The sequence below is a fragment of the Hyalella azteca genome, unplaced genomic scaffold, assembly GCF_000764305.2.
Source record: "Hyalella azteca isolate HAZT.00-mixed unplaced genomic scaffold, Hazt_2.0.2 contig15442, whole genome shotgun sequence".
Classification (NCBI taxonomy): Eukaryota; Metazoa; Arthropoda; class Malacostraca; order Amphipoda; family Hyalellidae; genus Hyalella; species Hyalella azteca.
The window spans coordinates 261,530-286,431 of record NW_025945296.1 but is presented as its reverse complement, the minus strand read 5'-3'; the positions used below and the strand labels follow the sequence as shown (position 1 = coordinate 286,431).

The 24,902-nt window shown below is 38.6% G+C and overlaps 2 protein-coding genes across 2 annotated transcripts; both read left to right on the top strand.

Annotated features, from left to right (window-relative positions):
* The first annotated feature begins 734 nt into the window (after positions 1 to 734).
* Positions 735 to 4,503, top strand: LOC108664578 (protein twisted gastrulation). Its single transcript, XM_018151192.2, has 5 exons — positions 735 to 984; positions 1,405 to 1,605; positions 2,459 to 2,591; positions 3,505 to 3,573; positions 4,287 to 4,503. Exons 1-5 carry the CDS (start codon positions 756 to 758, stop codon positions 4,369 to 4,371), a joined length of 717 nt encoding a protein of 238 aa, XP_018006681.1. The 5' UTR covers positions 735 to 755; the 3' UTR covers positions 4,372 to 4,503.
* Positions 4,504 to 5,453: 950 nt separating this feature from the next.
* On the top strand, positions 5,454 to 24,896 carry LOC108664599. The gene is made up of 19 exons (XM_018151221.2): positions 5,454 to 5,821; positions 8,567 to 8,718; positions 9,033 to 9,207; positions 10,942 to 11,012; positions 11,884 to 11,999; positions 12,538 to 12,639; positions 13,703 to 13,795; positions 14,541 to 14,715; positions 15,001 to 15,137; positions 15,867 to 15,930; positions 16,241 to 16,355; positions 17,657 to 17,742; positions 18,243 to 18,456; positions 19,997 to 20,202; positions 20,931 to 21,035; positions 22,165 to 22,592; positions 22,956 to 23,099; positions 23,475 to 23,552; positions 24,015 to 24,896. Exons 1-19 carry the CDS (start codon positions 5,670 to 5,672, stop codon positions 24,372 to 24,374), a joined length of 2,973 nt encoding a protein of 990 aa, XP_018006710.1. The 5' UTR covers positions 5,454 to 5,669; the 3' UTR covers positions 24,375 to 24,896.
* Positions 24,897 to 24,902: the final 6 nt, after the last annotated feature.

Below are 24,902 nucleotides of genomic sequence, written 5' to 3'. Positions count from 1 at the left end.
TGTAGCCCAATACTTCTTTTCAAAATTATGCCCACGAGATCTTTGGCTTTTGGTTCTGCGGTATGCGCGCCTCATGGAAGAATAGAAAAGCGTTTTTCTCTCATCTCAATGTGAATGTCATAAATCAATGAATGCTGTTGTAGTTAAACGTAAAATTAATTAATAAATGACTTGAAAGTTTTGCCTTTGCCAAAGATTATCCTCAATTCAACAGTTCGCATCACATTTTACAAGTTGCTTTCAGCAGGAAATACGTTAAAAACTTGTCAAGTTAGCATTACTCTCTGTCACGGTGCCATACTTGTTTTGTCGGCTTAAATAATCCAACTGAATAGGGCATTTAGTATTCTCTTCGAATTTGGACATTGATTTTTCTCCTTATATAATTTATTACCAATTATCGCGGTCAGGTGTATGAATAACAATCTGAGCGTTCAAGAGACTAAGTTGATATTTACGTTTAGAAAAGATCGAGTTTTATACGTGAATCAAAGTTTGTTCGTATCTAAAATTTGCTTATTTACAATTTATTTTACGACACAAGTGTAGAAACAACATAATTCCTGTTAGCAAGAACTCCGTTTCAGAAGCAGATATTGCTTTGTGGTTTCCTTATCCAACCCGTGAAACGTAATGTACAACATTGCTACTAATCTTATCAAATATTTGAATTTTAAGTACAAATATTTGTTCATGATGATTCATTCATGTGTGTTATAGTACTCATTTATATTTTTCCAGAACATCTTTTAAAAATGCAATTGTTGTGGGGTGCTATATTTCTGTTCGTATTGGTGATCGTGCCTCTGAGTATCTCGAACGATCAGCATTGTCACGACCTGCTCTGTGCGAGCGTCGTAAGCAAATGCGCCCTTACAGAGTCATGCAAGTGCGAAATCAACAGAGCGGCTGCAGAGTGCAGCTGCTGCCACAACTGCACCGCGTGTCTGGGCGCTGACTACGACAAGTGCTGCTCGTGTGTGGGTGAGTGACGCGCCGCACCGCGTGTCTGGGGCCATACTTTCAAAATTCGCTAAGCGGCTAAGTGAACTTAAGTACTTACGCTCTATTTTCTTGTCTATGATTGGTGGATTTTGCTTGAAAGGCCGTCAATGATTGGCTAATGAACTTACGACCTCTTAACTTTTTTGAAAGTATAGGCACTGGACGCTGACTACAAGTGCTGCTCGTGTGTGGGTGAGTGACGCGCCGCACCGCGTGTCTGGGCGCTGACTACAAGTCATTAGTTTCTCGTTTATTCTGCATCTTTATAAGTATCAGCTGATTTAGCTCTACTATCAGAAAATACCTTAAAAATGATTCTCCAATTACCTGCATGATGTAAGACTAGAAGTTTTCTAAAGCGTCTATTCTGACCGCTGATCGGCATTTATTTTAACTCAGGTCTGTGCGACCGAACGAGTTCGATGTCACTAGTGCGGGAGTCGCAGGTGGGCGACATTGCCGAGCCTATCGACACGTTGTTCAGGGCGATCGCGTCTGCTCCAGACGAGTACAACATGTGGACGTACTACACCTTCCCCATCGACGACACGCTCGACGAACACGCGCGCAAGACGCAGCGTTCCATCAGGATCGAAGTTTGTGAGTTTAACCAATTGTCTTGAAATTCATGTTATTGATTGTCATTTCCAATGCTGTAGATGAACATTGAAGGCTATTTTTGCATTCATTTAATTATATTATTGGTGTAATTGGCAAGATTTATCTCTTTAATTGTGTCAGAAATTGTAATTTTTGAAAACTTGTTTGATAAATTTTATTTGTGACTTTCTAAGTTCCGTATAATCATGCAGGTGAAACTTGGAGCTTTTGACGCTCAGTTAGATGCACTCCAACAATTCCATCCGTGAAATTATATATGTTAACACACAAAATTTTATTTTTCCACATTGCGCTAAAACTCTAACCATCCAGACCAAAACGTTTCAGGAGTACGTTAATGGCACTTGCAAGCACCGTTGCAGAAACACGTTACACTTTTGATAAGAAATGAGGGTCTTTAAAAAATATATATTGTACCATATGAGTTTAATTCATGTTAACAACTTTCGTTAGAAGCTAACCTGTTTTCTAAACCATGTAGGTACACACATTTCCTCTCTTGTTGTTAGAAAAGGGACAGTTACTTAGGGCTGAACTTGTATTCATAAGATATTAAGAATTCGAATACAAATTTTTTAGAGTTACAAAAAATAATTCTTCATTGTGAGCTTGACTTAGAAGTGATTGCTACCCAGGGTAGGATACTAAGCGGGATTGCTTGTCATCACTTACTGGGTGACATGCTTAACTCGACCACCTGAGGGTAAAGCAAGAGCCATCTACTAAATCATTTGTGTTGATGATTTTCTATTCAATATACTCCAATTAGCGTTACAAATTTTCTACGAAATATGCATTAAATTTACGTTATTGAAATAAATTTATCCTACAGTGCCGCAGAACGGGGTTGAACCTGTAGCAGGAGGACGTACCCAAGTAAACTGCACCGTAATGTATCACTCTCAGTGTATCTCCGTCACCAAGTGCCACGACTACTGCAGCAGACGTGGCGCAGCCTCGTACAGGTGACATAGAATAGTATAACTTAGTATAGTATAGCATTATATAGCATAGAATACTAGGTATAGCATTGTATAGTATGGAATAGTATGGTATAGCGGTTTCAGCGTTCATCAAGAGGTTAGACCTGTCGCCGATTCTCAACATCGCAGAATATTTACAGTTTTTTGCGGTCTCGAAAACCTAAATCACGGCTCCGATTTTGCTGTGCTTAACCGCCCACCCTCCTCGCCGATTTGACCAAAAATATAGCAGGTAGCTGGGATCGAACCCACAACTCACTGCTCCAATCTTGATACTCTGAACTGTAACCGCTAGGCCCCCCTTGCGTGCTATCGGGTGCTCACTGACAGCGGCTGTTGAGTGCTATGATATTCACCTTTGTTTATTGGTAGTAACTTTAGACGCTAACTTTTTAGAGACAAGTAGGATTGACGACCGCTGGGTTGATATTGAATTTTTGTCGGTTACTCCAGTCTACATGCAGGTCGTAGCATGCGAGTACCATTGACCACAATTCGGAAACTGTTCACCCATTCTTCTATGAAAATTACCCCATTTTCTGGTAGATTTGACAACAACCTTATTACCTTGGCCCTTTGTTCACTAGTGGCAACTTCAATCCTCATTCCTTTAGGATACGAGTACCATTATATGATATTAACATTCGTCTAATTACGGCAACTCCATCTACAACGCTTTTATATACTCAGAATTATAAAAAGTTTTATATTGAATCGTCACCAACCAGAAGATATGAATATCCTCGACGATGGTTAATATATCCTTAGATGAAACGTTCAAATGTTTTTCTGGGGGTAAGCTATTCTTAATTCATGGCATTAGATGGACCGGCTCGAACTGTTGTCTGAAACCCTGAAAACCCTTGATACAGATTCAATAAGATATCATTTTCAGATATTTCTTTGATGGCTGCTGCGAATGTGTCGGACTGTACTGCCTCAACTACGGGTTAAACGAAAGCAAGTAAGTTAAACTATTAACTGCAGGGTTAGTGGAACTATTTGTGCTATTTACAGCACTATTCGTGTCATATCAACTATCTTTGTTTTGGGAGTATAAAATAGTTTTTTTATTACAATTTCCACACATACATTGATTAGGTATTCCCTGAACGAGTTGTTGTCAAGCCAACAGAGACTCGCAAGCCGAAACAAATTAATGGATTTTTTAAATCATAAACTAACAGTTTTTTATTTACGAATGCGGTGTACGAGTGCGGTTAGTGTATCTGTAGACAATGGCTCACATATTCAATAAGGTAGCTTAATGACAATTAATTTTGAATGAACAAATTTCTTAGCCAAAGTGTTGTTGAGTTGATCTCAAACTTCCAAAAAACGAAGTCGCGAAAGACAAGACTAGACACTAATCAGCCAATTTATTTTTATGTTTTCGGAAATTAAACTGCACAAAGACAACGTGTGTGCTAGTGTGGTCGTTTGGTTGTTCGGCTTTCCCGCAAAGCTTTCACTCGCATGCTTTCACTCTCAATTTACCGTATTAAAACATCAACTACTGCTCGGATTTATCGACCAGGGTTTATTTTGAATACTGATTTTATGGAGTTGAAGAGTTTGTTTAAATTATTTTCATCTCTATTTTTTCAAATGAATCGTTTCCTGTAGCTAGTCGTTTCATTGCTCGCTGAATTAAATAAACATTGTTGCTTTGTGCAGATGCGCCGAATGTTCTCAGCCCAGTGAAGAAGCCGGGGAAAGTGATGTCTACCCTGGCGACAAAAACAAGGACAACCTGACATGAGCAAAGCATTCTTTCATTTGCTGTAACGAGTCGAATAAAACTTATTCGTGTAGTTATTCTCAGTAGCCGGACTAAGTCTGCGATTGTATGATGATCTAGGTGTCAGGTTCGAAATAAATCTTAGCATTTAAAGTATTTTTTTCCTTAGTAATATTTTCTGAATGAGAAAAAATATTAATTTGTTAACAATTTTTTGTTATTCTGTGATATGATGCAGTAACTGCATTGAGAAGAAGAGTTAGTTTAGTGGCCAAATGTTTACTAGCGCTTCAGCTATTTAGCTATCTCGCACCGAAAGTCATGCTGAACATCACCAAAGGGGTGGAAGGTCTCATTTATCGAAACACTCTCAAATCAAACATTGTTCATCACCCACAAGAGAGACAAAATGACGAGGAGGGACAGTCGAAAAGACGGTTTCTAGCACAAGATTTAATAGCTAAAAAGTGGCCCAAGTTAAAGCAAGCGTTACAATTGCTTAATATTTTTCGGCTGTCCTAAAATTAATTATTCCAAAATGGTTATTCGTTTAAAGCGGGGTTCTTTGATGCACTTACTGTAGCATGTGAAATGGAATCTACTGTGGTAAATATATTTCCAAGCAATATATTTTATATCGATCTCCTTCACTATCGGGCATTCCAAGTTTAACGTGTTAGCGTTGACTTAGCTCCAATTGATATTCAATTCGTCGTCGTTTCACAAGCGCTCATGGATGTTAATGATGCAACAATTGAATGAACACATTGAGATGTAAGGTGGCAGTCTGGTGGCTCATCTTTTTTGCGTTTTAGCTGTTCGCGGTCTTTCTGTGCCTTCAATTCTTAGTACCAGCGCGATCAGAAATTATAGTTATGAACTGATCGGAACTGTTTATGATGAACTTTCTTTTCATTTGCTGACAATGATGTCAACTCAAAAATGGCCTTCGCCACATGAGTGATAATTTTCAATAAATATAAAAATGAATAATAAATTTTTGAGATAAATCTTTCGAATAAAACGAATTCCGTTAGTTTTTTGTGGTCTAATTAGTGTGCCAAAAAAAACATTACTCGCGATATGAATATCTTGAAACCTCTTTGAATATCTCATTGGCTACCCTCAAGCTCAGCATTCAAGGTCCGAACTATAATGGTGTTGCATCGCGTTTGAGGAAAAACATACTAAATATTATTAAAAGCCGGCCACACACATACACAAATATTATAAAAGCTTATTGGAGCAAAAAAATGCTAACCTTTACTCATGGCGCTAAACTTTATTGATATTTTGTGAAATTTTTCATCTAGTTTAATATGAGTCAACCTACACAGTTGGACAAGCAGGCTTTGCTGGAAAGCCTTGATGGTTGGGTTCTGGGATGTCTTGAAGATGAATTGTCAAAAGAAGATGCATGGCAGGGTTTAGCACAAAGCATCAAGATGCCCAATGGCTGTCAATTGTACAGGTAATATTTCAAATTCCAGTGATTTTTAATGACTTTGATAATAAATATAACTAAATATTTAGAAAATATTTAAAATAAGGAAAACTTTGGAATTTTGTTTGAATTTGTTTATCTGTAATTACATTATTTATACCATTTTAGTAGTAACTAGTAAATGCACCAAAAAATTTGCTTTTGATTGTAATGAAAATTAGATAGGGTAAACGCGGTATATTCCGACATCGTAGGTAATTCCGTCACTTCTCTAGTTTTTCCTTTATATTAAGCTTTGTTTTAGTTCCATGCGTTCATTGATGGTTGAAATGGTGACGTCATACATTTGCGTGTCAAAATACTGCAAAAACACTAGGTCATGGCCATCTAGCGGGAAAATATTGAGATCCAAGGAGAGACAATGCATGCCACGTGGTGAGATCATCGAAAAATGTGTCAAATTTGACAGTTGACATGGCTCTACCAAATTATGAAAACTAATTCCAACACAACTTGAATTGGACACACACAGATCGTTCAAAGCTTTGTACAAAAATTAAAATTTGCTTAATTAAAAGCCTAATAGCTGTTAATTAAAACGTAATTAAGTAGTGTTCAATATTCGTTAGTGTTCTAATTCAAAGCCGTGTTGTATCCCAATACAGCTCACACAGCAAACGGAATTCGAACACATGGATGTCGGCAATACGTATCAGTTAAATTTGAAGCGCTGACGCAATACGACTCACCACGTGTCGGATGTTGCCACACAGAGTGACGGAATATAGGGATTTGGTAGGTTTCTATTCTAAAGGCTTTTTAATAAATATGGCAACATTTTGTGACGTTTCATCGTTGCTGACTCGTAGTGAAGTGTTTTGAGAGTCATGTGAAGGCAACAGAACTTACGTAACGCATACGGTTTTTTTTTATAGTTTTTCATTTCTCGATGCGTCCTTAAAGTGTCGGAATATACCGCGTTTACCCTATTACATGTGAAAAGAAATCTAGAAAAATACCATATAAGTATAAGTAGAGTACAAATACCTATTTATACTCCGCCTATATTTAGGCTATATGGTATTTTCGAATGATGCAGATGCACTAGTTTGCATTTAGCCCTATTCAACTAAATTGAAATACTTTTATTTAAAATAAAAGTGAAAAAGCTACAAATGTCACAAAATGTGTTTCTTTATTCAATAATCAGTTTCAAATCACATCACATGTCACATCACATGTCAGTTTCAAAGATTTTAGCATCATTGTATTAGAAAGATCTTGTTGTAGGCTACCGTAAAATGGGGTTACTTTGACCGGCGGGTTAACTTTGACCACTTTTCATTTTTTCAACAAAAACCCCCAAAACTCAAAAATGATTTGACATAAAAAAATATTGTCAATGGCCATCAAAGGCCTAATACTGAGGCTACGTAACACAATAGAAAGATTTAAAAAGTTTGCATATCTAATAGGTTAAAAAATTAATGATGTGACCCACAAAAAAGAGCTATAATTTAAAGCTTGTCGGAGTACCCCCTCCAATTTTTTTATTTTTTGGTAAAATAACTCCAGGTTTTGATGCATTGTAGTAAAACTCTTCTAGTTACATATGCAAAAGACAAATTTTAGGAAAGTGTCATAGTTTGCAAATGGGGGGCACCACCCCCCAATGGGGTAACTTTGACCACCTAATGGCAGCCGTGATGGGGGTAACATTGACCAGCTTGGAAATTAAGTTAAAATTACCATAGGTACCTATATAACATATTTTATGATTGATACACCTATTAATGTTTTTTCTTCATGTTTCAGACTCTAGAGAGTCTTACATATATATATATATATGGTAATTTTAACTTTATTTCCAAACCGGTCAATGTTACCCCGGCACAGCTGCCATTAGGTGGTCACATTTTGCCCATTGCCCCCCATTTGCAAACTATGACACTTTCCTAAAATTTGTCATTTGCATATGTAACTAGACAAGTTCTGCTATAATGCACCACAACCTGGAGTTATTTGGAAATTGGAGTTATTTTACCAAAAAATAAAATTGATTTTACCACCCGGTCAAAGAAACCCCAAGAGCTGGGGTAACAAAGACCATCACTTTTTTTGTAATTACATCAAAACTATGAGAGGCAGGAGCCAGCAATTTATGGTAAGTAAAGCTAGAGTATAGACCTGTATTTTGCATGTTTCAATTTAAGTTTAACTTATCTAGTAAAAAAATGGCATCATTAAGAAAAAAAAAAGTGGTCAAAGTTACCCCATTTTACGGTATCTATTTTAACTAAATTAAAACATTTTGGTTGAGATTTTGACAACAGTGCCATTATCAAAAAAGAATTATTATACATATTATTCTGGTAGTAGAATGCTTAGGAATTAGTTAGGAACAATGAAAAATCAAAATGATAATAAATCCTCAATTTGTGCAGGTATTTCATGATAGTATAAAAATGAAATAAATAATAGTAGAAGATAAAGCAATTGGAGTCAACATGTTAATTTACACACCAACTAATGCTTTGTGCAAGTATGAGACTGTTTAGTGTTTATGCAAACCTTTTGTGTGTGGAAGTTTTTGGCTGGATAGTGGATAATGAAACTAAACTGCAGAATATTGCCATTCTAATAACAAAATTTCCTCTGTATCTAATTGCTCTTAAATTTTGTAGAAGAATTAATAGGTATAGAAATAAATAATGATCATAGTCTTCAGTTAGAGGCTTAAAGTTATTACCACTGATAGCTCTATTATTTCAGCATGGGAGAGCTAAGCTACCTGAAGCAGTCACCACGTCCAGCAGCAGCACTGATCAAGCAGTTGGTACAGAGAGGCCTATCTCTGGCCAACCTCCTGCAGCTTCTGCAAGCTGCTCAGCTGTCACATCTTCACTCCATACTTTCTCCTAAAGGTTTGCTTCTTACACTCTTTAGTGTGTGATCGTCTCCTTGAAAATCTCTTGCATGTCAATTGCCAAGTGCAATTTGTTGACGCTTGAACTTTATTTTTCTTATTTGATTTTATCCTGATTGACATTACTATTAATTATTTCTTTACCTGCTTACTGCTGGCTAGCTGTAGAAACTTTATATATACCTATTGAATTTGAATAATATATATATAAAATTATGATTTTCTATTAAAATGGTAATTTATAAATTCAAATATTTTTAGATACATCAATACTCTATGGAGACTGTTTGATAATTACTTGATATTTTTCAGAAGTAGCAAAGATCACAAGTCAGTCGCATGAAGGCTGCTTGCCAGTCAAGCTTGGAGGCAGTGTGAATGTAACCATCAGCACCTCAGGCAACCCTCCAGCTGAACTTGTGTGGTACAAAGGCAGCTTTCCTCTACTGCATCAAACCTCCCACTCCCTCAAATTGCAACAGTTTGGGTGGGTTGTGCACTTGCAGCTGACACTGACTGTGGTGAGGTAATGTACGTACTGCAATTTTCTTCTTTAACTTTTGGTTTTTCTCATGTTTATCAAATGAATTTTGCCTTGATAACATTTTTGTAGGTTCTTCTGGTACGTATGAGTGTCCAGGATGAAACAATTTTGTTTAAGAGCAACATTGTGCAGGTGACCTATTTTGAGGACTTACCTAGTTTTGAGGCTATTTTTCTGTCTAGAGTTTAAATTTTCCCTGCATTTCTGCATAATTTTTTAATTTTCAACCAATCTAACAGCTGTCAATCAAGCTTTAATATGACTTCATCTGTTGATGTCACACCAATTTTTCACTCTGTTGTGGCCATTTCTAAGCTTGATCATTGTTTTTTAAATCTTAATCTAGACATGTAAAATTTTATGACAATTAAGTGAAAGCAGTTTTGGCATTGCCCAAATAAGTAGGGGGTTTATGTGTGGAAATTTTACTTTAATTAAGTCTTGTAGGTATGTGTAGATACATAAACAGCAACCTCAATTCTACAAATTGAATGGAATGTTCCATCATTGAGAGAATTTGATGCATTGGACAGAAAGAAATCAATTACCTATGGAGTGTCTGCTGATTTTCAAGCCTATATTTCTATTGATTAAAATTTGGAACAATGTAACTTAAACAAAGTGGGTAACACTGAAAGTGGGTTCAGGCTGCTCATGGCAGAGCTCTCAGAATTATTTGACATGTTGAATCTTGAATAGCTTGTTGAATGTTATCTTGAATAGCCTACACTGAATACCTGTGACTGAGTTTAAGTTACTAGGAAATGTTCAACATAATGCAATTACTTGCATTTTGGCTGCTCATGTAGATAATAGATATTTTAATAGTTTCAAGGTTAACATTTTCTTAGAGATTGTTGTGCTGCAATAGAAACACATGTTTTATTTTTTTATACATATACCGGTATATATTTTTTTATTGAAGATGTGACTTCTCTCTTTAATTTTTTTCTAATTTTGTAATTGAGTGAAATTATAAGCTGAAGATCCTGTAAATTCCAGGTTATGTAATAAGTGAAATAAATATGGAAAAGAGGTTCTATTAAAATAATGTTGGCATTCTTATGCATCCCAACTGCTGTTATATATTCTTTACTTGCTACATTGTGAAAAAAATCCTGTGACTGGTATATCGTGGTCCATTAATGCAGCATTATTACACATCAAACGTGCTCTTGTGTCTACTCCTACTATTCAGTACTATTAGGTACAGCTTGTGCAATCGCCGTTTCTGAACGCAAGTAAATACACAGAGAGTAAGAGGAGATTGGTCAAGTGCTTCATGCGTGATGAGGGTGTGAAGGAATCTTTGACTTACTCATAATGTCTGTGAGTATCCCTAGGAGTAGAATGTGAGGCACATGAGAAAGACACCTGATGGTGGAAGTGATGCTGGAGTAAGGTAAAACTGTTGGCATGAGTCATGGGAGAGCATGTAAGGCATGGATTACAGTGTTTATGGGATTGTTGGAGAAAGCAACTTTGGATGTGATCATAAGCGATGAAAAATATTTTGAAAGAGTGCTTGATGAGAGTTACGAGAGTGATAAATTTTAATTTAATATATTTTAGCTTTATTGTAATGTACTAGCATTGATTTTTTTCTTTTAATATTGTGAACCTGACGGCTGACTAATGCAATGGTCTGAAATGTTCACATCGCTACTCCATCTCCAGGCCACAAGATGAGGGCATCTACTTGTGTCTGGTGCGACAGAAAGTCCCGCTAGACTCCCCCCAGTGGACAGGTAATCACTTTTCTTTAAATATTCCAAATTAATAATTTTTTCTTTTCATAATGCATGTTTTCCTAGCAACTAAGGTGTTGTGTTTACATACATACATACAATTGGCTAGGCTACTGGCAATATTTGTGAGGATTAAATTTAAGTGAGCTCATTGAAGGGATCTTAAAGCAATGATCTACGATGTATTTATTTGTTAAGAATGCAAATTAATCATATTAGAATAAAAATTTTAATTTCTGTAGTATAAAAGTAAAGAATATATCAATAAAGAAAACCATTTATTGGCTTAAATTAAGGAAGTATTCAAATTACAAATGAAAATTAGTCATATTAGAATAAGAGTTTTAATTTCTGTAGTAAAAAAGTAAAGAATATATCAATGAAGAAAACTTCTATTGGCTTCAATTAAGAACATAATTAATTTAATTGATACATTAATGCTGGCACTAAATATTTGGCTTGAAGGTGGTGTGAAACCAGCATGAATTCTCGAATGTCAGCTTTAGTGAAGGAACCATGAAACTAACCAAATCCTTATCCTGGCCATTTAAAGCCATTAAAATTTAAGAAAGATTTGCTTTGAGTCAATGTTTATGCACTAAATTAGAACTTACGACCTCACTAAACATTCCTTATGCCACCATAATTATAGTCAATTATTTTATGTATGTGCATCTGGTGGATAAATTTGTGGTGAATGTTGATAAAAAATTGATTTAATGTATTAAAAAGTCAACTCTGCGTAAATTACACTACATGCATTGTGCTTCTTTCCTCCTACTGCTCTTTAATTCATCTATAGGAATTCTCTTTGAAGAATTGTCTGTGCATGAAACGATATATATTCTGAGCTAGTATTGATTCTGTGCAGGAATTGCTGGAGAGTATTTGGAGCTGTGGAGCAATCCTGTCGAACTTTGCCTCATGGAGACTGTTCCTGTCTTCTCCTTGGAGCCTGTGGATGTAAAACTAAATCTTGGGGATAAGGTGAACCTATTTTCCTTCTTTTTTTTTTTAATTTACTCGCGTCTCTATCAAAAATTATATACTCTTAAAATTAACTAATGTATTGATTGGTATTAATCACAAATTGAAAGTGATATTGAATTTATTTATTAAATAACCTCTTATTATTTATTAAAGTAAGCGTTTCCTTGTCCTCGGTATTATTCACGTTCACAAATTAAAAGTGATATGTATTGGATTCATTTATTAAAATAGCCCTGTTATTATTATTATTTATTAATGTAAGCATTTTCTTGTACCTAGTACCTATTAATCACGTTCACAAATTGAAAGTGATATATATATATTGGATTCATTCATTGAAATAGCCTTGTTATTATTATTTATTAAAGAAAACGTTTCCTTTTACTTGGTATTATTCACGCTTACACTATGAAAGTGATACGTATATATTGGATTCATTCATTGAAATAGCCTTGCTATTATTATTCATTAAAGAACGCGTGTTCACTCTGTACACGAGGCCGAAGTAACACTTGTTCTGCCATGGGTTGTTCAGTTGCTGCTGGAGGTGCGATGTGACGCGACGTACCCGCCTCCTGTGTACCGCTGGTACAAGGACCAGCAGCTCCTTATTTCTTCTGACAGTAATGTTCTCTCTGTGAGTAGGACTGAAACTTGTCAGTTTAGAACTCTACCTTGTTTCGGTGAGTATATAATAATTGACATTATCATTGTCAATTAGTTGTCGGATAATTGATTGACAACAATCATTCGACTTTTCGGATGATGGGCCTGAAAAGCAACTGCAAAAATTGTCCACAGTGAGAATAATTGTGCGTGTCTTGAAGTACCGGTAGTTTTGAAGTAGGTATGTCATCAAATTCTAACATGAAGTGCTGGCTAAGGATGTAGCGTAGCTCATGAGCTAGCAGCTTTATGATGTCCTAGAAATTTAATATTGACAAGTCAAACAGGGCTTGGCTCAAGCTTTCAATTGTGTTATCAAGGAACGTTTCCTATGTATTTTCTTCTTCGACATTGCCGGCAGATGTTCATGTCGACAGTTCATAAGTAAAACCATGAATCTGTACCAGTCCTTTCTTCTATTGCTACCGCATTGTGGAGCGCACATTGTGCCCATGTGCTGACTCCTGTTGAGGAAATCCTAGTGTCCTTAACCCCAGCTTCCTCTTTTTAAAATTGGTTACCCACTTTTCTTATCTAACGCGGAGGGAAAATCGTCCTCAAGCCTGTACTTCTCATCAAAATCCTAACCCGAGTCTCTTTTATTCAGCTTATTAGGATGCTGCTGTGGCAACAACATACAGGCTTTTAAAAAGATGTGCACGACTTTAGAATGGGCTTTTGGAATTGTTTTATCCTTATTTGTGCTCCTAATAGATTTTCATCATCTCAGTGTTCTCTGCTAGACACATTTTTTCCGAATATTACGTTTCTCTATAAACTAAGCCCTAGTCGTAATTTTCGTTAATCCAGTTTCTAAATACTGCATTTCGTTTTACATTAGATTTTTATCTTATGTTCAAACGTCTCATTCTTTTAGCTGATACCTTGCTAATTCTGCACTTGGGCTCAACAAATGATCATTATTTTCCAAGACATCACACTCAAATTTGCAAATACCGTGTTTAAATCTGGCTCATTTCAACTGACGTTCTAAACTGATGAAACTGCATGCTAAGCACAACTTAAAATCGCAGGTGGACAGAGTGGACGTATCCAGCGGTGGTCTGTACTGGTGTGTGGCGCAGAATGTTGCCGGGAAGGCGACCTCACGCCGCTGTTCTGTCCTGGTGAGCAAGACAAGTTGGCTTATTCCACTTGCTTACTTGAGCTCCGTGATTTACTACTGGAAATATAAAAAATATAACTCGGTACTCACTGCAGTGAGTGACAGAGAGTGCATTTTCTCGTCGACGAAAACGTGAAGTCACGGACGGACAGACAGACGGACATGGCGAGCACAATAGTGCATTTTTTTCGTAAATGAGAAAATGCGCTAAAAAGGCTGATATGATGGCTTGAACCGCTCTTATGGCGATGTTATTTTTTATTTACTTGCTTACTTGTGGCGCTAGCTTTTTTGTAGCGCCGGCTTCCTTATTCATGTTTCTAGCTTTTTGCATTTTTATTTCATCTGCCTCTATGTGTTCATTATGATCTAATTGCTGCTAATATGTTACAAAAGAAATTTTCTCCATCACCCTTTCTTCCAATAAATATGGAGTAAACTTGATAGTTGGCACGTTTCTAGCAGCTCTGGCGCTTTACATTGCATTACTTTTTATGGCTTGCACACAGATAATTCACGGTACCGAATCTAGTGTCTCAATTTCATGAATTAAATTTTGTTTCTGTGTATAAAGAGCCAAATTAAATTTCTGTCTCTAGGTTTACGGTTTCTGTAAAGTATATTTGCTGATTTATATATGCACGATGGTATACGATGCCTGTAAAGTATGTTTGTTTAATTATAAGTCTGGCTCTAGGTATGCGTTGCCTTTAAAGTATTTAAGTGAATTACATTTCTGGTTCTAGGTATGCGGAACCCGTGAGATATGCGCTCCGGTATTGGTGCGAGAACCCCGCGTCGCAGGCGCTGCAGAAGGAGAGGTCGTGATGTGTCGCGGTCAACCGCTGCAGCTTTGGTGCTCCGTGCGCTCTGCTCTGCCATGCACCTTCACTTGGACCAACAACGGCTATGCTATGCCTGGTACGACCGCTTTTTTGTCCAATAGCTGTGAATGGTTTACATTTCCGCCGTTTAACATTTTTGACAACGACTATGCAGTGCATGGATCTCAGTTTTTAGTTCACTTATCGCTTAATTGTTTCATCAGCAATGGATATCTTTGGAAAGGAATTTTTCTTTAGCAGGGAATAAATTTTATTACGCTTTAACATAATGGTTAAATACGGCTACAACGTTGTATATTTTGGTAACAATGAAGCCATGCCGTGAGGCGAAGTAATGACAATAAAATGCTGTGTTGTGCAGGCAAGAGCAGCCCTTGGCACAGCACAATGTGCTCGCATGATGGTGACGTGTGGCACAGCTGTCTGCTGTACACGCCCTCCGACACAGACCTGTCGCTGCTAAGGCTGCTGTGCGTCGTCTCGAACGAGGCTGGTCAGGTGAACATGGTTGGGCTCTTCAATAAGTGTATCCTACTGAGAACTAGGGTTAATTTCAAAGGAATAAATCTTTATACTAATGTTTACCATGCTTTGTAACATGGTGCCTGCGAGATAAAAAGGAATTTAATGATGAGTAATGTGAATTTTGATATGACCTCTAATTCCGACACATAGTACCTATACAGAAGGTTGATTTCAGTTAGCCTGGATTTCATGATAATAATATTTGCAGCACTGAAGCAGGTCTAGCTTACTTGTACAGACAGAGATCTTCTTTGCCTGAAACCTGAATGAATTCCGCCAAAAACATGAGAGTATTTTACAAATTCTTATAACTCAGAGAAATTAACCCTCAACGGCCGTATGCCACTCTCCGGGAACATAACTTTCAACTTGAATTATACGTAATCTATTGAGTGTAGCAACCTGAGGACGTATGTACGCAACAGAGTACATTTTAAAGTTGTCGTACGTGGCGGCAACCATCAGTGCAAGTCATTTTGCGCTCACTAGTTACGTAACCTATTTGAGAAGCAGGCTTGTGACAATATTGCTCCGGTTACTCATGTCAGGCGGCAGAGGGTTAATAATGAAACTAGACGGAAAATAATTAAGAGCTCTTGAGATTTTTTTAGCTGAAGCAAGAGAATAGTTTGTGCCCGCTACCAATGTTTCTCGAGGATGATCTAATGTTTTTTAGTGGCTGATGATGTGTTCCTGCTGCAGGTTGTATCCCGCGAGGTTGTGGTGAGACTCAAGGAACTAAGCACCGCCCCGCGAGTTTACTCAGGTCAGTAGCGAGCAGATTCCACGTTTACTTTCGGGGGGTAAACCGTGCAAATTTGCTGAGGTAAATGAAAATTAAGTTTTCCGTTTACCCACGGGATTACGTGACTGTTTTTCTGTATTACTTAATATTATCTGGCTGCCGATGGTGAATTTCGTAGTTATTCAGTATCGAATGAGGTGATGTTGGTTCTTTTATTTTAGTATAATCACTGAAATTATTTGATTTTTAACTCATGTTAATGTTAACAACGCAATTTTTAAAGCAATGAATATTGTTCTCAATGCTTTTTACTGAACTGAAAACTCTGCAGCGTACAGGAAGTGGGCGCTTCTGGTTGGCAACTGCCGCTACGAAGGCAAGCCGCTGCTCACGACTCTGCCTGACTGCCAGCGCATCGCTGCTACGCTCACAACGCATGGTTTCAGGTCACTAGCTGTGCTCCAAACGTGCCTGTATCTCTTAGATATGAGTATTTTTTAATTTTATTCATTTTTTTAGTTTTTGTGGAGTATTTTTGAGTTTGCATCGAGTATTTTTGGTTTTTCTTTGAGTAACATAAGAGGTTTTTATTGGTGACAGGCTGGACCCCAAACGTGTTTTTATCTCTTATGTTCGAGGCATGAGTTTCTTATCACGAACGTGTCTATATCTCTTACAAATGACTTTACTGCATTGAGTTACATAAGAGGATTAATGGGCGAATTCTCAACGATAGTTTCTTCTGTAAGGTTATAGCTGATTGAAATAGTATAACATGCTTTACCTGTCGTTCGTAAGCTTCCCTGTTGCCAAGAAAAGAGGTTATGCCTCACTAATATTACTTCTGGAAGAACTTAAGTCTTGAAAACAATATTTATGTTCACTCTATAAGTCTTTAAAAACAATATTTATGTTCATTCTATAAGTTTTTAAAACAATATTTATGTTCGCTCTATAAGTCTTAAAAACAATATTTATGTTACACTCTCTATGTTCACTCACTCTAATCAACTCACTCAATTCAGTTGATTAGAGTGCTCAAAGATGAACTAAATTACTCTCCATATAGCTTGTCCAAATTCCACAATACCGCTGCTTAAAGATTGAAAAATTACAATTTATATCCAGTCACTCTTAAGTAAAAAAGGATCTACGTCCTATCTAAGAAATAACATGACTGCGCTGGGGTATAATAATAGATATTTATTGGAACACATTTCTTGATTAATAAGAAATTTCAGTTACTATTCCGTTAAAATCCATGGGTCCTTGTGGGTGCTTCAACAACAGAATGTTTTGTCATTAATCGGAAACTGTTTAGTTCACCGGACTCTGCCCAAGATGGATGATCTCTGCAATCGAAAACGCGCTACCCCGTATCCTGTCTTCCCCAAAAATCATCCTGAATTCCTATCCTAGTTAAAAATGTCTAAACTACTTAATGTAATTCATAGAATGGTCCGTTCCAACCAATATTTAGCATGAAACTCGTATTTAGATCCGATTTTGAAATTAAAAGTAAATTTAATTTTATTTGTTATTGAATAACGATTATTGTACCAATTTAAAAATCACTTCTCTCCCTTACCACCCAGAATGAAACTTCGGAACCAGGCAATATCCCGACACGATAAATGTTGTTCACACTTGTATTTATCTTCTATAATTGAGCAGGGCTTCAAACGCACAAACAAACTTCCTATTGTGTGTTTAATAAGGTACATGAAATTTACTAGATTGTTTACAGGTGCTTGGTGTTGGCTGATCTGTCCTTGTCACATTTCCGTAACGCGGTGAGCTTGATGTGCACCTTCGTCCAGCCCGGCGATTACGGTAAGCCTCTTCCCCTAGGACGCTAGAATAGCCGCTAGTTAGGAGAAAGTCATTCTAAGGTGTTGTTGGTTAAATATTAAGAGTTATTGCATATTTTTAGTCGCTTTTTTGGTAATTCCTTCGACATTCGGGCTCTTTTAACTCCAATGAGTCCTTTAATGCAATTTCGGCATTCAATGTCGTAAAATGCTCCTGGAAGTTGAATGTTGAAAGTGTTGAAGTTTCATGTTTCCTAATCATGGTCATGAGAAATCAAGTCTTATTTAGGATCTTGTGCTGAATTTGTCCGCCTTCTCTTATCACTCAAGGTTGGTACAGAGTGAACCGTTGAAATTTCCCTCTAGCCAAAGATTCAAATCGCGATACATCAGGTTTCAAACGTCCCGAAATATCATATATTTGATCTAATTCATGCTTGCAAATATCATTTGTTTTATTTCATGCTTGCAAATATCATCATCTGTTTCATGCTTGTCCGCCTCACACTGTTTGCCCTGCAGTGATGTTCTACTACGGCGGCCACGGTTACCACGACAGCGGTGACCGTATGATCGCCGTTGATGGCTGCGACGCGACGGCCGCGTCGTCTGAGGCGGCAACGCTGCGGGGCAGCTGCCTGTCCCCCGTGTGGGTGAGGAATGCTTTCCTGCGCTGCACTCCCGCCTTGCTCTTCATCGTGCTGGACATGTGCAGGACCACGCTGCCACCTGCCACGTGAGTGCCTCACGCTATTATCATTGATGCCGGACTTGTGCACGAACACGCTGCCACATGCCATGTGAGTGACGCATGCTACGTAAGTGCCTAATACCCTGCTCTTCATCACACTGGACATGTGCAGGACCACGCTGCCACCTACTATGTGAGTGCCTTATGCTATACCGGACATGTGCACCATCACGCTGCCACATGCCACGTGAGTGACGCATGCCACGTAAGTGCCTAATACCCTGCTCTTCATCACACTGGACATGTGCAGGACCACGCTGCCCCCTGCCACGTGAGTGCCTCATGCTATAATGGACATGTGCACCATCACGCTGCCACATGCCATGTGAGTGACGCATGCTACGTAAGTGCCTAATACCCTGCTCTTCATCACACTGGACATGTGCAGGACCACGCTGCCACCTACTATGTGAGTGCCTTATGCTATACTGGACATGTGCACCATCACGCTGCCACATGCCACGTGAGTGACGCATGCCACGTAAGTGCCTAATACCCTGCTCTTCATCACACTGGACATGTGCAGGACCACGCTGCCACCTGCCACGTGAGTGCCTCATGCTATAATGGACATGTGCACCATCACGCTGCCACATGCCACGTGAGTGACGCATGCTACGTAAGTGCCTAATACCCTGCTCTTCATCACACTGGACATGTGCAGGACCACGCTGCCACCTACTACGTGAGTGCCTTATGCTATGCTGATCATGGTGCTGTACATGTTCACAATCACGCTGCCACATGCCATGAGTGACGCATGCCTCGAGAGTGCCTCATGCCGTCATGCCACGTGAGTTGCCTAATGTCACGTGAGTGCCTAATGCCACGTGAGTGCCTAATGCCACGTGAGGTGCCTAATGCCACGTGAGGTGCCTAATGCCACGTGAGTGCCTCTTGCGATGCTGTTCATCGTACTGAACCGCACTGCTTCATGCCATGTGGCCGTTGCAACGCTTGCTTATGTGATTGTCTCTCGCTGCACGAGTGTTGTAGATGAAATTCACTCACGCCCCTGCTGCTATCCTATCACTACTGGTCGTTGACTGGATCTCTCATATATGCTTTTGTTACGAATTCTCCGTCATACAGTAGACTGAATGTGGCTACCAAGGTGCTAGTATATTATTATCACTGTAATCATCAAGGAAAACTTTCGTGCACTGAGTTTCGTTATCATTATTGCCAAGCGTTAGTTAGCTGATCAATTTGCTCCAGCCGCAATCACGCGGTACGTATAAAAATTTTAAGTTTATTTCTAGTCATCTATAAAATATAAATGTAAAAAGGTTTTTTGTTACGTTTTTTTGGGTAAAATTTGCCAAAACAGCCCTGATAGATTTTACGCGATTTACCTCTGTTGATATAATTCTATTATAATGATGATACCAATTATAATTTTTAGCTCGAGATATTCATTATACATTGTCATAGTTACATTCCTCGAAATAACAGTATCTGAAATGATGTAATTTGTACCCCTAAAACGCTCCTTCAATCATCTAACATAATTTACCTTACTCAGGGAAGGAAGTTCAGAAGGGAGCTTGAGACTGCAGCCTGAGGTTGCGAATGCTGCGCGATGCAGCGTAGTGCTGCACGCTACGTCGGTGCGGTGTGCGGCACTAGAGTCCCCCGACAGCATGTCGGTGCTGACCAAGCATTTGCTGCGTAGACTCACTACACACGCTCGCCAGCCGCTCACCAACCTCGTCGCTACTGTTCTGCAAGGTGCATGTCGCTTCCATGTCCTGATCCTCCACCAACTCTACAGATAAATATATTAAATATATTCGAGTAACATATTGCTACAAACTGTGGACGAAATATTAATAGATTACGGAGGGTATTTGTACAAAAACTCTCCGTAATCTGTTAATATTTTGTGTGTAGTTTGGAGCAATATGGTACTCGAATATATTCAGTATATTTATCTATTATTATCAGGTACGTTCAAAACGAGCAGAAAAAAATTAACTATCTTAATTTTTTTCTTTTTTGTGAAATCTGAAGCATACGTGAGTTTAAGAATGTAAAGGGTCTTCTGCTGCCCATGAAAAAAAATTCTGACTCGTCCTTTTGTTCTGCTTAGCTAGTTTACTTGAGTGCTCTTGCAAGTATGTATTGTAGGCAGTCATGGAAAGGATAAACCTTCACATAATGCCTCCGTACGCAAACCCTCTCCAATAACTCGTAATGCCTCTCCCTTGCAAGTGTGTAGGCTTTCATAGGAAAGATAAACCGTCCCTCCATAAGCATAATGCCTCCGTATGCGAACTCTCTTCCTTACCTCGTAATGCCTCTCCCTTGCAAGTTTGTAGGCAGTCATAGGAAAGATAAACCTTCATATAATGCCTCCGTATGCAAACCCTCTTCCTTGTCTCGTAATGCCTCTGCCTTGCAAGTATGTAGGCAGTCATGATAAGGATAAACCTTCACATAATGCCTCCGTGCCACAGACGTGTGTGGGGACAGCAGCCGAGTGAGGGAGCAGCAGTTCCCTATGCTGGAGGTCGACCTTGCCTTGCCCCGCACCCTCGCCGACTCTCTAACCGCCCCCACTGGTGGGAAGTAATGGAGTTCATGCAAGCTACTGTAGCCCAGTGGTTACAGTTCAGAGTACCAAGATTGGCGCAAAGAGGCGCGGGTTCGATCCCCGCTCTGTGCGCCAGTTTCTGGTCAGAATCGGCAAAAGGCCGGGCGGTTAGGCACAGCAGAATTGGAGCAGTGAGTTGCGTGTTCAAGACTGCTAAGTACTGTGAATGTTCTGCGATGTTAAGAATCGGCGGCAGGCCTACGGACCACTAAACGCTGAAACCGCCATTATCATTATTATTATTAAGATCATGTGTTATTTTGGTGTGGCTGCTCTCCTTGCTTTCGTTTATCGTCTATATGGATCAACGGAGATACTTGTTTAAATTATTTGTATGTTTTATTTTATTATTTGTTCCCATCAGTGTGAGTTAGATTTTGCCTTGAAATTTATTTGCTTCTGTCAGTGCTTTCTATATGGTTACGTTTTTATTCTGCATAATCATTCATATTGCTACCTGAAACAATACGATTATATGAACAAACGTGAATTGGAAATACCAAATCACGTGGAATCGATTCTTTTGTGCCAAATAAAGAATACTAATGCAATTATTATTGATTGGTCAGTTTGCTTGTTTGAGGTCTCACATCTTAGTGTCACAATAAATGAAAGCTATTGCACAATATTCTAACGAGAAAAATATGTAAATTATATACTTGCATTCTCGTAGCCATTTTTGAGCAAGTGGACTAAAACTATGTTTTTGAAGTCTCATTCATTTCATTATTTTTTTAAAACATTCATAAGAATTGTTCTTCAAAAAATTCCTGGCCCAAAGCTCTGTAGGGTCTGATCGTTTGATGCTAAAATGTTTTAATTTTGTGATATATAAAAAGAAGAGAAGGTGTGCTTTCCACTGTGCTATTTGAAGGTGTGCCACCGTAAAATAGCCACCCAATAATAAAAGGTGTGCCACTTTTCCACCGTATTCTATTTAGGCCACTGAAAATTTGATGAGCGTCTCAACTGTAGTTGATTTTTTATCGATAATTATTCACCCGACGATATCAATCGGTAAAATATTGAACTCGTTTACCGAGTTCAATAACTCCTTACTTCAAGCAGTTATTGAACTTGTTTATATTGTGTCTCAGGCGCTGTTGTGGAGCGATGGAACCAGATGCTAAGCGTGGGTGGCTCCGTTTCTTCTGAAGTCCTGCTGCCGCTGTGCAGAAAGATGACGCCATCCGTTAATTCTGACACCCTTGTAGACTCATTCCAAAATTCTTCTGAAGATTGCGATGAAGATAATTTTGCGGAAAAATTCGACGCGTACGTTGCTAAAGAGCTCCAGGGTCTGAAAATTTCGCACCCTGATTTCATCAAAAGAAATAATCTGAATGCAACAAGCCCCTCTGGTATTAAAATTAGTAATCCTGAAAGCGGATGTAGTCCAACTTATAACGGTAATATTTCTTCGCATGATCCTCGGAATGTTCCTCAAAGCAAGGATTGCATGAAACATCAGCTGAGCACCACCGTACACTTGGCCCCATATTTTCAGCAGCCCGTCAATGAGACGGTACGCATGAGTGATATTTATTCTTTGTATTTTAAGCATTCCAGTTTACGACAATTTTTTCTCGCCCAACATTCCTGCTAAAAATGGCTATTTTGTTACAAATGCTACTTTGTCTACTCATCATTTAAATCTATCGACTATTCTGGTCGATTCATGTCTAAAAACCTAGCCTGTTATAGATGCCTAGACTAGTTTATCACTTTTTCTGTTGTTAAAAGAACATGGAACATCCTTTTCGCTTCCCTTTCCAAGTAGCGTTCTTTTGGCCTCGTGATCTCTGATCACGTTATTTTTTGATTAATTTCTAAGCAATCATTTTTAGTGACCTGACATGCATGGGATATCGTCTCTCTAATACCACAGGCGGCGACAGTGACGCGAGCCCTTGTCAGCAGTCGCGCCGCGCTGCTCTGTGGTGATCACCCCGTGGCCAATATTGCCCTTGTACGCGTCGATGTGTGCTTCCAAGGACCTCCCGTACCCTACACGGTCACCCTTGAGGCTTTCGTGAGTGCAAACGTCCAAAAATTCCATTGAAATATGCTGAAAGGCAATGTAACAATTAACCAGACTTTCACCATATAACTGTAGGTATTTCTCAAGCTTTATGCTACAATATATAGAGAGAAGTGTTCATGGAATTATAAGCATCTTTCAGATGTACGAGTACAAGGAATACCTACCGTAATAGTCAGCAAAATCTGCGTGCATTAGTTACCTGAACTAAATGAACGTGTGTGAAGTTAGTCACTATGATTCTAATTTTCTTACTGTTTATTCTCGATGACAATATATCTCGATGACAATATAAAAATATTTTTTTAGGTATTCTCGTCCGTTTTATCTATTGCCTCGATGTTAAAACAAATATTTTCGCGTCAGGGCTGTCGTATCCGGCAAGTGTCCACAGATCAGGCGCAAGTGACGGTATACCGCATAGAGGACCTGCACTGCCTCTCGGTGAGTTCACGTTCTTTCGGTGCGTTTCAGACCGAACGCGTGGTTAAACTAGTGTAAGATTGACCCATGAGAAGCTAATTTTCGCGGATGTAGTTAGTTTTTCGCCTGTGACGTCACTGATCTCAGTGACGTCACGAGAATTAACTATTCACCGAAATGCGATCGAACCAGTCAACCAATCCGTCATGGAAATGACGGGATTGTTTACGTTTCTTGGATCTCAGTGGTTTAACAAGAGAGCTGAACTGAAAGACAAATCCTCGTGGGTCAACCTTATATAATTCAACCATGGCCCCAACGTGTCTCACTTCCACTATTTTCCTGTCTCATTCTTGAAGTTGCATCACCAACTGTAATAATTCAGCCTATTGTAATCAAACATTATATATAATTATAATTTCATCTCTAGACTTGTTTGCATTTTCTCTTATGTACCTAACTATTATTTTGTGTAATGAACAGGTACCTCTGAGTGTGACTGTGAAGTTTCCAGTTGGCTGCGCCAAGTTAGACAACAGCTGCGTCGGTGACGATATTTCTACTGTATGTGGAGAGTGTTGTTCTCACAACCACACGAATAATCCCTCCAAAAATCTTGAAATGGGCGTTAGGTATACTGACTCCAGCGTCTGCCGGCTGATGAAACACGCGCAGTTGAGTGAACCTGACGACGCACACTGGAAGGTGATGAGACTGTCGCTGGGACTGCCCGGTCTCTCCAAGACTAATCTTCATGTCAATGACATGAGAGGCTCTGATGTCAACGTGCCTGATGAACAGGTTGGAACTGGGACGGTCGACTCCATGAACATAGCATTCTGATCGTTCAACTGCGTACTTCAGTCTTGATATAATCGCTTTCGGGGGATTAGTTCCAGGGCAGCAAGCAAATAATATATTTATATTAACCAGTTACATGGGGGTGTTATGACGTACAAAGATTTTACTCTCATTCTATTGTTCTTTCGGTGATTAATAGATTGTATTTATTTGTATGTTAAATGAATTGTTATTGTGAACATGAGTATCATTTGGAAATCAATTGTACAAGTGTGCTCATCAGGCCAATTATTTTCTTACCTTCAGGCTGGCAGTTTCTTCAATTTTATATTTCTTGAGCAAAGAGGCTCTCCGATCCGATCTGAATGATTTTATGATGGGCTTCATGAGTACTAGCCACTAGGCGGAAAAAATTCCCTGCAATGAGCCATAAAAATGCAATAAGATTAACACCAACGAATGTAATAATTTTATTATGCCGTTTGATCACCTGACCTTGTCTCTCTGTCTGTGCATGTGTCTTTTGTAAGGAAATTTGTGCAATACATCAAGTTTCTATCGAATTTTCTT

Excerpts from the sequence above, each read along its gene's own strand:
- LOC108664578 (XM_018151192.2), top strand. The coding sequence starts at position 756 with ATGCAATTGTTGTGGGGTGCTATATTTCTGTTCGTATTGGTGATCGTG. Across the intron at positions 1,606-2,458 it reads TTCCATCAGGATCGAAGTTT|TGCCGCAGAACGGGGTTGAA; the intron begins GTGAGTTTAACC and ends TTTATCCTACAG. Across the intron at positions 3,574-4,286 it reads TACGGGTTAAACGAAAGCAA|ATGCGCCGAATGTTCTCAGC; the intron begins GTAAGTTAAACT and ends TGCTTTGTGCAG.
- LOC108664599 (XM_018151221.2), top strand. The coding sequence starts at position 5,670 with ATGAGTCAACCTACACAGTTGGACAAGCAGGCTTTGCTGGAAAGCCTT. Across the intron at positions 13,796-14,540 it reads CACGCCGCTGTTCTGTCCTG|GTATGCGGAACCCGTGAGAT; the intron begins GTGAGCAAGACA and ends TTCTGGTTCTAG. Across the intron at positions 23,553-24,014 it reads AGGACCTGCACTGCCTCTCG|GTACCTCTGAGTGTGACTGT; the intron begins GTGAGTTCACGT and ends TGTAATGAACAG.